General features: G+C 36.4%; 1 protein-coding gene across 2 annotated transcripts in view; it reads left to right on the forward strand.

Moving 5' to 3' along the window:
• ACVR2A (activin A receptor type 2A) overlaps positions 1 to 16,015 on the forward strand; it is a 90,755-nt gene that overhangs the window by 67,043 nt on the left and 7,697 nt on the right. Inside the window, exons 5-10 of one of the 2 annotated variants that reach the window (XM_084893038.1) lie at positions 2,101 to 2,124; positions 6,074 to 6,217; positions 9,494 to 9,637; positions 10,979 to 11,124; positions 12,802 to 12,916; positions 15,821 to 15,959. In XM_084893038.1, the coding sequence (XP_084749164.1) occupies positions 2,101 to 2,124; positions 6,074 to 6,217; positions 9,494 to 9,637; positions 10,979 to 11,124; positions 12,802 to 12,916; positions 15,821 to 15,959 (712 nt within the window). The remainder of the gene's footprint in view (positions 1 to 2,100; positions 2,125 to 6,073; positions 6,218 to 9,493; positions 9,638 to 10,978; positions 11,125 to 12,801; positions 12,917 to 15,820; positions 15,960 to 16,015) is intronic. The other variant, XM_084893039.1, reaches the window with a different exon arrangement.

Consider the following 16,015-nt stretch of genomic DNA (forward strand, 5'->3'; position numbering starts at 1 on the left):
TCTTATTTAACTTGCCAGTTTAAGTGAGATTTCTCCTTACAGGTGCTCAAGGTACTGAATTCCTTTTTCTTGTTCTTTATAATTATGCATTTATGAGTGTAATCTTTGATTGGTTTAGTCTTTCTTACCTACACTATAGTAAGCGTCACCAGAGCCTGGATAGTCAAGTCAGTGCCTGGCAGAAACTAGGCACTCAGTAAAGATTGATTGAATCATGGAGAAGTACTGTTCATTCCTTTCTGATGTTTGATGGTTATTTTCCCCCCCCCCTTAAGTCTTTTTTAAAAAGAATTTTATTCATCAAACCTAATTATTTGACATTAATGTGCTTATTTGGTTTTCACTGCTATCTCCAGTTATAGTTAGTGACATTCAAATTCCATTTTCCATGTTGTGAATCCATGCTGTTTTGTTTGGTTCCTTTCTATCTATTTTTGTATTTTGGTGAATCTATTTTTTTGGATTCTGTTTGGACCCTTTTATTTTATAACATTGTTGATACATTGAGGCTTGTTCTTGGTGTGGCTTGTTTAGTTTGCATCATTCTATAGTTTATTCTAATGTGTACATTGAACAAATTTATACTTTTTGGTAAGGTTCATAAATGGCACCTGCTTGCACAATGTTATTTACAGTGGCATCTTTATCTCCAAAAGCACCTGTATGAAAACAAAACCTGGGAGATGCTTAAACCTTGGGAAGTTATAGTCTACTTATTCACGTGGCATGTATTTCTTATGAGAAACGAATTTTACTGTGGAGTACTGATAAGATGTTTTAGTAGTAGGATTAGCTAAGCCTTTTAGATGAATTATAAACAATCCTGAATTGTCACAGGTAAAAATTAAGAAGGCAGCCGAAACCAGTTTGGCTCAGTGGATAGAGCGTCGGTCTGCGGACTGAAAGGTCCCAGGTTCGATTCTGGTCAAGGGCATGTACATTGGTTGCGGGCACATCCCCAGTAGGGGGTGTGCAAGAGGCAGCAGGTCAATGTTTCTCTCTCATCTATGTTTCTAGCTCTCTATCCCTCTCCCTTCCTCTCTGTAAAAAAAAAATCAATAAAATACATTAAAAAAAAAAAAAAGAAGGCAGAAATCTAGTTAAGCAACTGGTATAGATAAATGAGCTGTCAAATATTTTTGTTGTTGTTGCTATTTTTCTCTGTAGAAATATTGGAAACTGGAGAATATGATTGGAGGGATTCATAGCCTTCCTTTATACTGGTGACAGTATTTCTCTTAATTTTAAATTTGGGCCCTTACCTATTTTGTGATGACTAAGGCATTGAAAATCTTGTTCTCTATGAGTGTCCTCAGATTGAAAAGTATGTATGGATACTTGTTCTCTCTCTCCCACCACTGCTTGAATTCTTTACTGTTGCTGTGGCTAGGGAAGTAGAATAATAGTAGGCCTGGTCTGTCACTCTTTCTATTTAATTCTGATTCTTAGTGTTCCCTTTCCTTCCTTTTTTTTACCCTAGTGTGTTGTTGCACACATTCACATTGGCACCGGAAACAGTTTTCTGTCTCACTGTTATGCTTCTACTGCCTTCGATGAAAGGGATGTGCAGCAAGCAGTTCAGGAAGTAAGAGATTCTAGAGATTCTGAAGATAACTGTCGGAGTGTGGTCTGAGCTAAATAGTGCTGCTCCTATAAATGTTGTTCAAGGCAATACTGCCCTCTGGTGTCCAGAAGTCAATTCCATGCATTTCTTCTCAAATTACTTTTTGTATTCTTATAGTTAAGACACTCTAACTTTTTAGAAAAATAAGTAACAGTTATTTAAGATTTGGTTTAGTTTATTTTCTGGCTTGAAGTCTATTCAATCAGGTAACCTGGGGTTATACAAGAGTCATCTATCTGATAGGTAATGTCTGATAGGTAATGTCCCAGTTTGTTTTTTTAAATATTACTTTCCTTTGTTTTATAAGGAAAGTGTTCTCAAGTCTCATTTTAGAAATATTATACAGTGGATCATTGCCAATTTTTAAAAAGCTAAATCATTATCCTTCTTCCTTCACTTTTATAACTGATTGTCATTTTTCATTTCATTTTGGATATAAATCGTAATTTCTTTTGCCTGTGTTTTTTCTTCACAAGCACGCCTTTCATATAATGATAGAGGTAAGATGCATTAATATTTGTTTTATGGTTGTGGAACTTTTTGTGGATGCATACTAAACATTTTGTTCTTAGATTATTTGTTATTCCTTTATTGTGCATCCTTTTAGTTTATACATTTATGTTATGAAGTCCCCCCCCCCCCTACTTTTAGTATTGAAAACATGATTGATTTGCCATAGTACTAGTTTTTGGTTTTAATGGATTGTTAACAATATTTATACTTACCTGAGGTGGCATGTAGACACAACTGTTTTAGTTGATTAGAAGTTAATACCTAATGGCAAGATTTAGTCTTAAAATCTTTGTATTGGTTAATTTTTATATAACATCATTAGCTTAAATGTTAGCATGTCCTCACCTTTGACAGGGGCTGACTTTCTGATTGAATCCATTATCTTTTAATGTGAAATCTTTATTTTCAGGTAGTTTCTTTCATCTTTGTCATCTTTAGCAAATGGACTAGCTAGTGAAGTGAAATCTGATTTTTTGCTGTGTGGTAGTTTGAAACTTTAATTAGAGTTCAGCCTTCATCTGGAGAATTCAGATTAAGTAAAATGATCACTTCTTTGCAGTTCTTACTTTGAACAATGTATTCAGGTATTGGTTATAGCAGTATTATTGTGTTGGGTGGGAGGCACTTTTTCCAGCTGTAGTCATTTGTTGCTTCATAATATAATGTCTCACGATGCCATAATTTTCATGTATAAATGAGTAAAGAAGGGATGCAATCAGAGCCATGTTCTAATGCGTATCTTTTAGTATGGATACTGCAAAAGAACAAGAAAATTGGGGAGATTTTTTAGGAATTCTGCAGTCCTCATAGCTGCTCCCACCTGAAAGTAGTTTTTCTGCATGGCAGGGCAAATCCCTATTTTACGGATAACATTACAAAAGTTGCTATCATTTTGAAGTTTAAGTCTGAATTAGTCTTCCCAGGTATTCATATACTTTAAAGGTATAAATATTTATTTCTAGAATAGAACATTGTTTTTTGTGTGGGTAAATTAGTATAATGATGTTAATAAACTGAAAATCTCTTATAATCTTGGATTACAGAATAAGTAAAAGCTAAATATTAGAGATTCAGTTAAAGCTTAATAAAGAACTTAAAAGTGTGAAACAGAAGGACATTCTACTGATTTTTCATTGAAAAAGGAAAATATATGTTATTGATTGATGTTATAGATTTCAGATAGTGATACCTAATATAGTTACTAGTTTTTTAACCCAGCCTTTTAAGTATTATAGGATGTTATTTATAAGCAATATTTCTTATTGATGCTCTATAGCACATGTGTCAAACACAAGGCCCGCGGGCCAAATCCAGCCCGCCAGGCCTTGCAATGTGGCCCGCACTGCGCTGTCATCACTGCACTCCGCTGTCAGTTTATGACATTGTCAGTTTATGACTGTTCAGTAAACCATTCGGCCCGAGATTTAGGCTGGATTTTAGATTTTGGCCCCTTCTCTGATTGAGTTCGACACCCCTACTCTATAGGAATGTACTTTTGAAGAGCTTTTTATCCTCCTTTGAAAATTGGCCAGTGTTCTTTTTTAAGCTTTTTACTTATAAATAATTTTGACAATGGTGGTTTTTTCAGGCTATGATATAATAGTAATATCATTACGAGAGTTATCTAAGATTTCTCAATGAAATGATGGAAGCTTAGAAACTTGTTAAACAGAGCCTCAGAAACCTGGGAACTTTGAAGTTTATCTTTGCATTTGGAAAACACTCAGTTATTTTTTTTTCTAAGCATAGACATTAAAATTTATTATGTTTCCTAAAATTAAGATTAATATTCTGTTAAATCATGTTTTGAACTGCCGACATATTCTTATTTTGATTTGTGAATTAAGTAATCTAAATCCTGTTTTATTGACATCATTTCCAGGTAGTTGGTACTCTAGAACTGAGAATGAGCAATGTATGTTATCCAGAGACATTATCAGTTAATTTATATATAAGTTATTAAAAATCATAGTGTTTAAATTTAGAGCCATGTTACCCTTTATCTGGTTATTTTTTCCTTCAGCTTTCAGCCCTTATCGGTAGTTTTTAGTTTTTGGCATCCCAACTTTGAAAATTCAAGTTTTCTAATTTACCTCTAGAGGGGAAATCATTGACATCAATTTTTTAGTTACTTTAGTTTTTCAAATGGAACTTGTTCAGTTAGTTAGCATAAATTTTCTTTTATGCATTTATCCAATAATTCTTGGATTTTCAGCACTGAGTTCTTTGCCTCTAGAAGAGTCGTTTTCAACTTTTTTTCCCCTTCCTGACTCCACATTCCCATAAGTAACAAACTCTTAGCATTAGAAGCTAAGAGTTTAAATGAGCAGTCAGAGAATGAGATAGGGAGGGTTAAGTTTAACTAAAACCTTTCCAGAGATCCTGGTGCCTCTCCTACTGAAGATATTAACTTTAGGGGCATGCGTCTATGAGATTTATATCTGACTTCCTGGATTCATCCCTGTTAAATAAAAATACTCTTCAGCTTTGCTAACCTTTCATGTTTTGAATATGTGATGGAAAAACAACTTCTATAGACATTTAAAAAAATAAATACCTGTGGTTGAAATGAGTCACAGGAAGTCTTGTAGTTATCTAACTGTTTTAAAACATAGGAATTCTGAAACTGTTTTGTATTATAAAAGATTGTCTACTTTAGTTGAAATTACATGTTTGTTTGTTTTTTTCTCTTTAATACCTTGCAGTGTTTCTATTTTTAAGGGTCCTTCTAATGTAGAGGCTAACTTTTTAAAATCTCTAGTGACACTGGTGGGCTGAATAATGCCTGAAGGGAGCACTAACTGTCTTGAGGCATTAGAAGAGGAGATCTTTTCTTTTTACACGAAGGGAGGAGGCAGAGAGAGGTGCATCAATATAGGGGTGACATACTCTTACGTGCCACCAGTGTCATAATGTCTGTTGCTGCAGTCACAGAAATTTTAGTTGCTCCCTATAATACTCATTATGCAGCCCTTCAAATACTTTTATTACTTTTTTTTTCTTCTGGAAACTTTCCAAAAGGCTTCCTAGTATATCTTTTTTTTTCCTTGCAGATAATGAACTGATATAATACTTACAGTGAAGGGTTGCTACTCCAGTCTGTGTAGGGAGGATTCCCTTATCCTTTGTAAATGCTATATTCCTATTTGTATTTACTCCATTTAAAAAAGTTAACTAAAGTGGTACACTCACCTTTCTTTCTTTTACCTAAAGTCTATCACCTACCAGGATGACCACTCACTTTCTTGATTATTATTTGTACTTTCTTTGCCAGTCTCAGAACACTAATAATTTTTATCTCAGATCAATTTTGGGAAATAATTATAAGCAAAAGGTGAATTGTTAATAGGTTGAAACATTAGAATGAATGGAATAGTTGGGCTATAGCAACGTTAACTGACATTTCTTTTATGTGCTTATTTGAGAATCGCTGTGGGTATTTCTGAGATTAATTGAAGAAACGTTTTAAAGAGCAATTGGGAAAAGAAGTGGATTTTGAGGACAAGTTTTCTTTGAGACACAGCCATAATTTGCTGTTTCTGATACTTTTTGAATCCTCATTCTGTAAAGAAGTATCAACCTGGATGAAACCATTGAAATACTAGAGCTATCCTAGAGGCCACAGAAAGTCTTAGTCAGGAAAATTAGTGACAGTGCCTCAAAAAGATTTTTAGATCTTTTTCTTCACTATACATAGATAGCAATAGTGCCGAATGTTCTTCTGAGAACTCAATTCAAGTTGCTTGCCTTGTGATTACTATAGATAATTAGGAATGCTTGAGAACTCAGTTTGAGCAAGATTGAAGCTAATGCCATTTGTATGTCTTTACCGTTTCTGTCAATTAATTCCTCAGTATACTCAACTTTTCCCCTCACATTTAGAGAGATAAGTATGAAGTGCTGCTTTTTAATATTATTATTGTTATTTATCTATAGGACCCAGGACCACCCCCACCTTCTCCATTACTAGGTTTGAAGCCACTGCAGTTACTAGAAGTGAAAGCAAGGGGAAGATTTGGTTGTGTCTGGAAAGCCCAGTTGCTCAATGAATATGTAGCTGTGAAAATATTTCCAATACAGGTATGCTTATTATAGTTTCCTGATCTGCACAAATACTTTTAAAAGGTTGCAACTGGCTTGGTCTTTGTAACTCCAGTTTGAAAATATAAGCTGTATGTTTCAAGGTAGTTCTTGTGGTACCAGGGAAAGCGGTCCGCCTGGTTAAGTCTGCCTTCTTTCTCATCTGAGAAATGGAATTAATGGTACACTAGTCATTATGTTTTTTTGGAGTGGTGAAATTAAAGTAAATGAACATATAGAAGATCTTTTACCACTAAAAATTTTAAAGAAATGCAAAGTGAAGATGAAGATTCTAAAAAAATTTAATTAATGTCTAGGTGGTTAACTTTTAATATACCATTGACGTAATCAGAAAAAAAAGCAAACAGAAAATGAGAGTAATGTGCTTTGTTTCAGAATTGCTGTTTGGAAGTATGTTATCAAACTTACTCATTTTTGTTCTATTCTGAGTGTTAATAGCTTCAGATATTGCTTGTTGAATTTTCAGAGGCAGTTAACACTGTAAATAATTGGTTTACTGTTGAAAAAAAAATTTTTTTTAAAGGGATTGACCTCATAAAACCCTGATCTAATGCACCCCTAAGCTATCTTTTGTTTTGTTTTGTTCCATTGAGAATGACTGTGGTATAGATCTGTGATGATTCATTTTTCCCTTTCTCTCATGTCTACACCCCTGTGGCTAAAGCCATGCATGTATTGCAATCCTGGCTGGGTTGGATGATGCTGGCTTCACTACTGTACCTAGACAGTAGATCTTCCTTATTCCAAAATTACAATATAATCAACTTCTTCGTTGTAATATATCTGGGTTTTACCCTTCTTGACTCTTCTAAAGCCTATTTCTTAGAGTCTATGCAAAAGTTTATTACTATTCTTTTTGGTAGAATTACAGATACTATATAGTTTAGTGCTCAGAGGAAAAGTCTGTTCTGATGTGCCAAGATTCACAAATATTTGGGTGATATTAATGTAAGATTAATAATAATAGTAGATAACATTTTATTTGATGCTTCTATTGTGTCAGGTAGAGGTGTTTACTTATATGAGTACTAATATGAGTCCATCTATTATCCATACATATAATACAACACACAATATACATATCTATTTATATTAAACCCTAATATGAAAATTGACCGAGTGGCAGAATGACCTGTGGAATGACCTGTCGGGTGGGAGGGGCCGGCGAGTGGGCAGTGCCAGGCCAACCAAGGCTGGTGCCAGCAGGCAGAGAGAGGCGACCTGCGGCAGCGGTGTGACTGGTGGGCGGGGCCTGCCAGCAAGCGGGCGGCTCCACTCCCCAGTCGCCCCACCAGCGGTGGCAGGGGGCGGGGCTGGTGAGTGGGCAGCAGGGGAATTGGGGGATGAGGCTGGCCGGCGAGCTGGCGTTGCCAGGCCGCCAGCCAAGGGAGGTGCCAGAAGCCCCCCCTCCCCCCATCGTGCCACTAGTTGCCCCACAGATGGCCCTGATCGCCAGCCAGGCCCAGGGACCCTACCCTATATATTGGGAACAGGCTCTTAGATTTAAAAATTAAAACCTGGCAAGGCTACTCTAACACTGAAACAACAGGATGATGCAGCGATGACGTGCATGGACTCTGGCTTACGCATTTTGTGTTCAGACTTGATTCTGACACACAACTGTGTGACAAAGCCAATTACTTAACTTCTCTCCGCTTCAGTTTTTCCACCCATAAGATGGGAAATGGTGCCACCGCCTCAGAAGGATCATGTTATGTACTACTTTTTATAACTAGGGCAAAAAAATGTAGATGCCCACACAACAGCAAGATGCCTTTCACCTGTATGAAAAGTATGGTCACTGGTGCATGCAGCATCCCAGATTGCAAGAGGGATGTCTGACTGCTGGCTTAGGCCCGACATCCCCTGAGGGGTCCTGGATTGTAAGAGGGCACAGGCCCGGCTGAGGGACCTCCCTTTACCGACCTGTGCACAGTCCTCATTTTGCTAATGGTTATTAACTTGCCAAAGGTCTCAGATAGTTTGGATCCAGAGGATCCCTAACTATTATGCAGTCATGCCTCCATCTTTTATTATCCTTTCATTGTGGATGGAAACTAAATATTTCATAATTTGATATGTAGAGGACATGGATCACTTGCAGGCACAAATGAGAATATTGTATTTTAAATTATTGTATTGCATAGGTATACTCCATTGTTCTCTTGTTGGCTTTATGGGATATTAGAAGCATTTTGTTAAGAATCCTATATAATAAAAGGGTAATATGCAAAGCAACAGAACAGTGGAATGTCCATTTGCTATGATGCACACTGATGACAGGGGGAGTGCCTCTCAGCCAGAAGCTGAGCTCACAGGTGGCGAGCACAGCAGCAATGGCAGGAGCTTCTCCCACCCACCTCTGTGGCAGTTGGACATCCCCTGAGGGCTCCTGGACTGCGAGAGGGTGCAGGCCATGCTGAGGGGCCACACACCCCCCCACCCAAAGTTCACAAATTTCATGGGCCAGTGTATGGATTCGTGCACCAGTGGGGTCTGTTGGCCTGGTCTACGGGGTTAGGGCCCAAACCAACTCTCTGACATCCCCTGAGGGGTCCTTGATTGCAAGAGGGCGCATGCCAGGCTGAGGGACCCTACAGGTGCACGTTCGCGGCCGGGGAGGGCTCCAGGGTGTGTCCAGCCATCTTGCCCAGTCCTGTTCAGGATCAGTTGGGGCTGTCTCGCCCAGTCCCAATTGGCCGGACCCCAGCAGCAAGCTAACTTACCGGTCAGAGCATCTATCTCCTTGTGGTTAGTGTGTGTCATAGTGACTGGTCGAATGGTTGAATAGTCAGACACCTAGCATATTAGGCTTTTATATATAGAGTCTCTTTAAAATATTTTTTTCCTAATTAGATGAAGTCTTTCTACCTGAATTTCATCTCCCAGGGAGATTATTCTGAATAGTAACTCAAGTAACTTCACACCATGTTGAAATTACACTGTAGTGCTAACTTGTAAGCAGAATGTGTCCAAGGTTAGATACTAAAGTTGAGCACTTCTGAGCAACTCCTGTGTTTACAAACTGGAAACACAGAAAAGTGTGTTTTGAGGGACTAGGGGAGGGCAGACATTTGGTATGGAACTCTTACCTGTTGTTAGAGTGTGATTTTATTAAAAATCAATACTGGTGAATCTTTTAATAGTTATGTTTATTTTTAATTTTTTTGCCTTAGAACTTGATTAACTTTTTTTTTTTTTTTTTAGATATGGTTTATTGCCTCTATTCTTACTATTCTTTCTTTTTGACTGTAGGACAAACAATCATGGCAAAATGAATATGAAGTCTACAGTTTGCCTGGAATGAAGCATGAGAATATATTACAGTTCATTGGTGCAGAAAAACGGGGCACCAGCGTTGATGTGGATCTTTGGCTAATCACAGCATTTCATGAAAAGGTAAAATTACTTTCTGTTTTAACTCAGTAAAGTCAGGGTTGGTTTACCTATCTAATGTTGGCTACAAATTCCTCAGATTTATTTTTCTGGGAATAGTATATTCTAAGATAGCAACTCTTTTATCTAACTCTCTAGTTAACCAGTCTTTTATCCCTGATATCTTGTGCTGCAATTACCTCTCTTACAAATAATTATTTTAGTACTAGAGGTTCGTGCACCAGTGGAGTCCCTTGGCCTGGCCTGCGGGATCGGGCTTTCTGACATCCCTGTGGTGTCTTGGATTGCGAGAGGGCACAGGCCAGGTCGAGGGACCCCACTGGTGCATGATTGGGGCCGGGGAGGGATGTGGGAGGTTGGCCGCAGGAGGGCTCCAGGGCATGTCTGGCCCGTCTCACTGAGTCCCAATTGGCTGGACCTCAGCAGCCAGCTAACATACTGGTTGGAGTGTCTACCCCCTGTGGTCATTGCAAATTGCACTTCATAACGATTGGTCAACCTGTTGACTGTCTGCCCCCTGGTGGTAGTGCTTATCATAGCGAGTAGTTGAACAGCCTTAGCATATCATTAGCATATTAAGCTTTGGTTGAATGGCCAACCAGACAGTAAGACACTTACCATATTAGGCTTTTCTTATAATGGATACTTAGTAAATTTACCATCCATTTTGATTATGTGAACCATATTTTTTTCAGCTTGAATTTGTTTCTTAAGACTTTGCTCAGTGTAGCTTAGTGACAAAACTAGAATTAGGAAATTTACCTGGCCTTTGTCACTCATTTGTAGGGTAATTATTACCAAAGCACACTAATTTTTTCTACTTTCAGAGTTAGTATGAAAATGTACATTAATGATATGGGAATTGTGTTCTCCTTGGCAGTCTCCTTTATTACTGTCAGATTCAGATATAAGTGTCTCCTTAACTTCTCTTAATTCTTAACCAAAAAGATAGCAATAATCCTGAGAGGATTCTTTATGTTTGTTGTTATTTATGTGTCTTAATTTTATGTTCTCCTAGTCCTCTGAATATAACATCTCCATAGTCATTAAATAGTTTCTGAAACTAGACTTTTTGTTTTTCCCCCCCCTTCTAAATAGGGGGAAACTGACTGACTGCCTGTGCTTGTAGTAAACTTTTAAGGATGAGTGGTATTTTTTTCTAGTCAAATATTTATTAATGTGAAACTTGAACCATTCCAGATACTGTAAATCGGTTTTGCGGTATTATTCACCAAAAGAAAAATATATTGTCTTCCATAACCTCTTAAAAGTAAAAAGGAAAGTCTCCATATACATACGGCTTTTGTCAAGAACTTAAGTTGTGTTTTTTCCCCCTTTCTTTAGGGTTCACTGTCAGACTTTCTTAAAGCTAATGTGGTCTCTTGGAATGAATTGTGTCATATTGCCGAAACTATGGCTAGAGGATTGGCATATTTACACGAAGATATACCTGGCCTGAAAGATGGCCACAAACCCGCCATTTCTCACAGGTAGAGCTAAAGTGATATTATTTTCCGAAATAATTCAGTATTTGTTTATTTCTTAAGCTTTTAATCCCCTGAACAAAATTTATTTTTTCCCTACTTATCTAGTTATGCTATAGGAGGCAGAATGATTTCATTTATTTTTCAAATTAATTTTGAGATTGGCCAGGAAGTAATTTGGGTAATGTATTTATTAACATCATTAGCTTAATTGTTAATCACTAGCTTTATTATTGATTTATGTTTTAATTAGTCTTATTCTTGAAAGCATGGTTAAGAATAAAAGTGTATTTTCTCTGAATCAATAGGTAAATTTGTTTAACCTCAAAACATGATTGACTTCGAAGATGATTATAAATAAGTAAAAGGGGGATATAACTAAGGAGTGCCCTTGCTTTTTTGCTTTCATTTTGAATGATTATTTCTTGAGCTGAGGTGGAAGGAGGCATCATCAGAACAATTGGTTTTACTCAGTTGCCTTTTCGAGGGAAGAAATAGTACTTGGACAAAAAAGTTATTTTCTTAAAGGGAAAACATTAGTTTCCTTAAACATAGGATTCAGTTTGTCATTGTGTATTTAACTTCCTTGAACATGAGAACAATTTGTCTTCTGGCATTCAGTTTAAAATGGTTGCTTTAAAATTGGGTATGAACTGATGCATTTAACAAATATTTAGTTGAGTGGCACCAGATGGTGTTTTAGGCATTACTTTAAACCCAACTGTAACATAGATTCTGATTTTGCAAACTTTCACCTCAGAAATAACTCCCCTTCTCACCTTCCTCTGTTCAGTCTGTCTCTTCCTGGATTTTACTCACCTCACAGGGAACTGAATGAACTTTCCTCCCCCAAAGGTTATAAGGAGTAGCATCCATAAAAATGTTTGAGTCTAAAACTGATAGGTGTCTCCTCTATCCCACTCTTGGTCTCTGTACACATAAATTTAACCATTGCTCATGGCACAGATGTATTCAGCTCAGGTACAGTATTCCTAGGATGAACCAGTTGAGGCTGGTGTGTAGAGGACATCTGATTGCCTTAAAAAACAATTACTCTTTTCAGAACACCAGGGTCTAATTGGAGCAGGGTATGTTCTTAGTGCAAACTTTTTATCTGTTATACATTCCTGTAGGTGCTTGTCTGCAACCAGGTTGATGAATGTAAGAACCACTAAAATAAGGGACCATTCTAAAATGTAGGCCTGTACCAATAGGCAGAAGGCCCCCATTAAGCTATTCTTTGAAAATTCTTAAATTTAATGTTCTGTTTCAATGGGAGTTTCTAACAGTAAACTCTGATGTGTTTTCATTATCTTAGAAAACAGCAATTTTATGATTGATAGGTAGGAATGGCATAGATAACATGTAGGCTGGATAGTATTTTTGGAATGGCACTTCTTTATAAAAATGTGTTATGGAAAGAATTCCTTCTTATTGTTCATGTTATAAATAGGAGTTTGTCCCTGTACTCTTTCTTATGCTTCAGCTATATGGACACTTTGCTTAAGCTTTTTCTCCCTCTCCTTTTTTTTTTTTTTTTTTTTTTTTTTTAAAATTTCATACTTTCCAGAAGCTATTCTTTTATTGCATACCTAGTCTCTCTTCACTTTCAGTGAAAATTTTTACAAGATGTACCTTGTTAAAACTTAATTTGAGTAATTTGTCCATCTTTCTATTTGTAAGGGACATCAAAAGTAAAAATGTGCTGTTGAAAAACAATCTGACAGCCTGTATTGCTGACTTTGGGCTGGCGTTAAAGTTTGAGGCTGGCAAGTCTGCAGGTGATACTCATGGACAGGTAAGCATGATCAGTATAAACTGTAAGAAAAAAATCTTATCTCATATTTTCTTAGTATGGCATATCTGGGTTGAATTGGTCTGAAATTATTGTGGTGGTTATTAAATCAAGATCTAATATAAAATAGCTCTCTTAAGAGTAACATGTTAAATTTGCTAAGGAGGACATCTTCATAGGATGGTGAAGGATTGTCAGGACCTCAAGTGGTTTAGAACAAGCATTTCATAAAAATAGCCTAGACAGATGTCATGGGATTCTATTTTAAAAACTAATCAAAGAAGAATCAAACACAATTTAATAGACGCATTCTGAGGGAATTCTTAGTATTAACTCAGTTTTAACTTAATTCTTTCACTACCTTAAGAGCGAATGGAAGAATATTTGGCCACTATTCATGCTACATGGCATTAAGTTCTGCCCATTTTTCAGACAATTATAATTTCTTGCTTTTTGATCTTTATTCTTTCCTCAACTCTTTAATCAGCTCTATAGCCTTTCTCTGAATTCTCTCCACATTTCAGGACACTTGTAAAAAACCTTGAGTGAAGATCCTACCTCTTGTCAAGGTCTGCACAGAGATCTCCGTAATGAGAACCTTTAAGAAGGCCAAAGGAGCCGAAACCAGTTTGGCTCAGTGGATAGAGCATCAGCCTGCAGACTGAAAGGTCCCAGGTTTGATTCCTGTCAAGGGAATCTACCTTGGTTGCGGGCACATTCCCAGTAGGGGGTGTGCAAGAGGCAGCTGATCGATGATTCTCTCTCATCGATGTTTCTAACTCTATCCCTCTCTCTTCCTCTCTGTAAAAAATCAAATATATTAAAAAAAAAAAAAGAAAAAAAAAAAAAAAAGGCCACAGGAAAAGAACATTATCCATACACTTTATTCTCAAAACCTGTGAGGCTAGAAAATAGCAAAGGTATTGTCATTCCTGCAAGATGACTTTTTTTTTTTTTAAGTATTTTATTTTATTTTTTAAATATATTTTGCTGATTTTTTAAAGGAAGGGAGAGAGATAGAGAGTTAGAAACACTGATGGAAGAGAAACATTGATGAGCTGCCTCAACAAAGGTACATGCCCTTGACCTGAATCGAATCTGGGACCCTTCAGGCCTCAGGTTGACATCTATCCACTGAGCAAAAACCGGTTAGGGCTGCAAGATAATGTTTAATCAGGAAAACCAGTTTGACCTAAAGGTGACATTTTTTTTTACAAAGCCTAATGACTTAGGCTCTGGTATGATTATTTCTTCATCTTCTAAATTATGCAAATTATTTGAACATCTAATTCTCAGCTTTCTTTCCCCCCACCATATCCTATTAATTCCCAAGAACACAGTTCTCAAATAACCACAGCATAACACATTTTGGCAATAACTAATGATTTAAGAATTTAGTTTGGAGTCATACCCGTGTTTCCCCGAAAATAAGACATCCCCTGAAAATAAGACCTAGTGCATCTTTGGGAGCAAAAATTAATATAAGACACTGTCTTATTTTCGGGGAAACAGGGTAGTTCTCGAAAGGCTGACACCAAATGTATTTGGAAACAAAGGCAGTTTTGTGGAGTAAGTTACTGAGAGGGAGATTGTGCAGGCAACCCAGGATTAAACACCTGAGCTTATTGTATGGTCGATTATCATAAGACTAAGTTTGGTGAATAGTTTATTCCTTTGGTACCTTATAATCCCCCTACTCCCTGTTTTTTTTTGTTTTGTTTTTAAAGAAAAGAATGTGGAATTCATTCATATCTCTTAATACCTTCATAGTTGGGTTACATGATGAGATTAACAAATAACTTCTTATATCAGTTGTTCCTTGACTTGACATTTTAGGACCAGAAAATAGAAAAATGCATGTTATTATACATTTTATATATTATACAATTGTACCATTGAAATACTTAAAGTAGAAAAAATATTAAGCTTTCTTTTTCTCTAAAGTATTCTCCTTATTAAATGAATTAAAAACTTGAACTTTAGGCTCTTAGTAATCTGTTCTTATTATCAGTATATTTGCAGATAATTGTGCAATTATAGTCCAGAAATCACAGTCACTTTATAATGGAGCTTTTTGGAAATGCCAGTATTTTCTAGATCCACTGCTCAAGTGGATTGGTATCTACCCAGCTATCACACAGATTTTTAAACATCCATCTATGAATGTTGTCAAGCACCAAGCAAAGCTAGCTGTACTGGCTTAGTAACCATTGTTACAATACTAAGAAATACCAAATTGTTAGGGAAAGACAAAGACCTCTGAGACAGAAGTCATGAATAAATAAACACATAGATTTTGTACAAATAGACTTTTAAAAGTTTATTTGCCTTTTTTTTTTTTTTAGCTAATTCTTTTTACATTTTGTATTGTTTATTTATTATTTTTTAATACAGAAAAAGAGAGACCCTTAAAGGACTTAAAAAGATACATTAAAACTATATATTTTTTTTCTCTTTCATCCTTTTCCCCACAATAATTGTAGTTTCTTATGATTAGTTTCAGAAGAGGGAAAAAATTCTAAGTCTATACTTGCATGATGTTGATATATTTATTAAGGACTTTGTTATATATCGCTTTGTTCATTGATGTTTTCATCCTGTAGTCTTTTTGGAAATCTTTCTAGATTAGCCTATAGATTTACCTCATATTTTTAAGAGCTGCTTTTGCTCCATTTGTTTAATCCGACCTTACTGATGGATGCTTCTGCTCTTTCCAGTGAGTGTCTTGGCTGTTGTATTACTTGAAATGGAATAAATTCTGCTTGACCTTGTAGTCTGGTGGTTATAACTTAGTTACCTTATCTGATATTAGACCACATGTGGTTTTGATTCTTTTTTACAAAAGTATAATATGTTAGTTCATAAAGTTAATGAATGAGTACTATTTGCTTTCAACGTCTTTTTCAGGTTGGTACCCGGAGGTATATGGCTCCAGAGGTATTAGAGGGTGCTATAAACTTCCAAAGGGATGCATTTTTGAGGATAGATATGTACGCCATGGGATTAGTCCTATGGGAACTGGCTTCTCGCTGTACTGCTGCAGATGGTAAGGGAAAAAATATTTTTAAAAAAGATATATATGACTACACATGTATGAAAAGG

This window comes from Pipistrellus hanaki (genome assembly GCF_964339955.1).
Source record: "Pipistrellus hanaki genome assembly, chromosome: 8".
NCBI classification, from domain to species: Eukaryota; Metazoa; Chordata; class Mammalia; order Chiroptera; family Vespertilionidae; genus Pipistrellus; species Pipistrellus hanaki.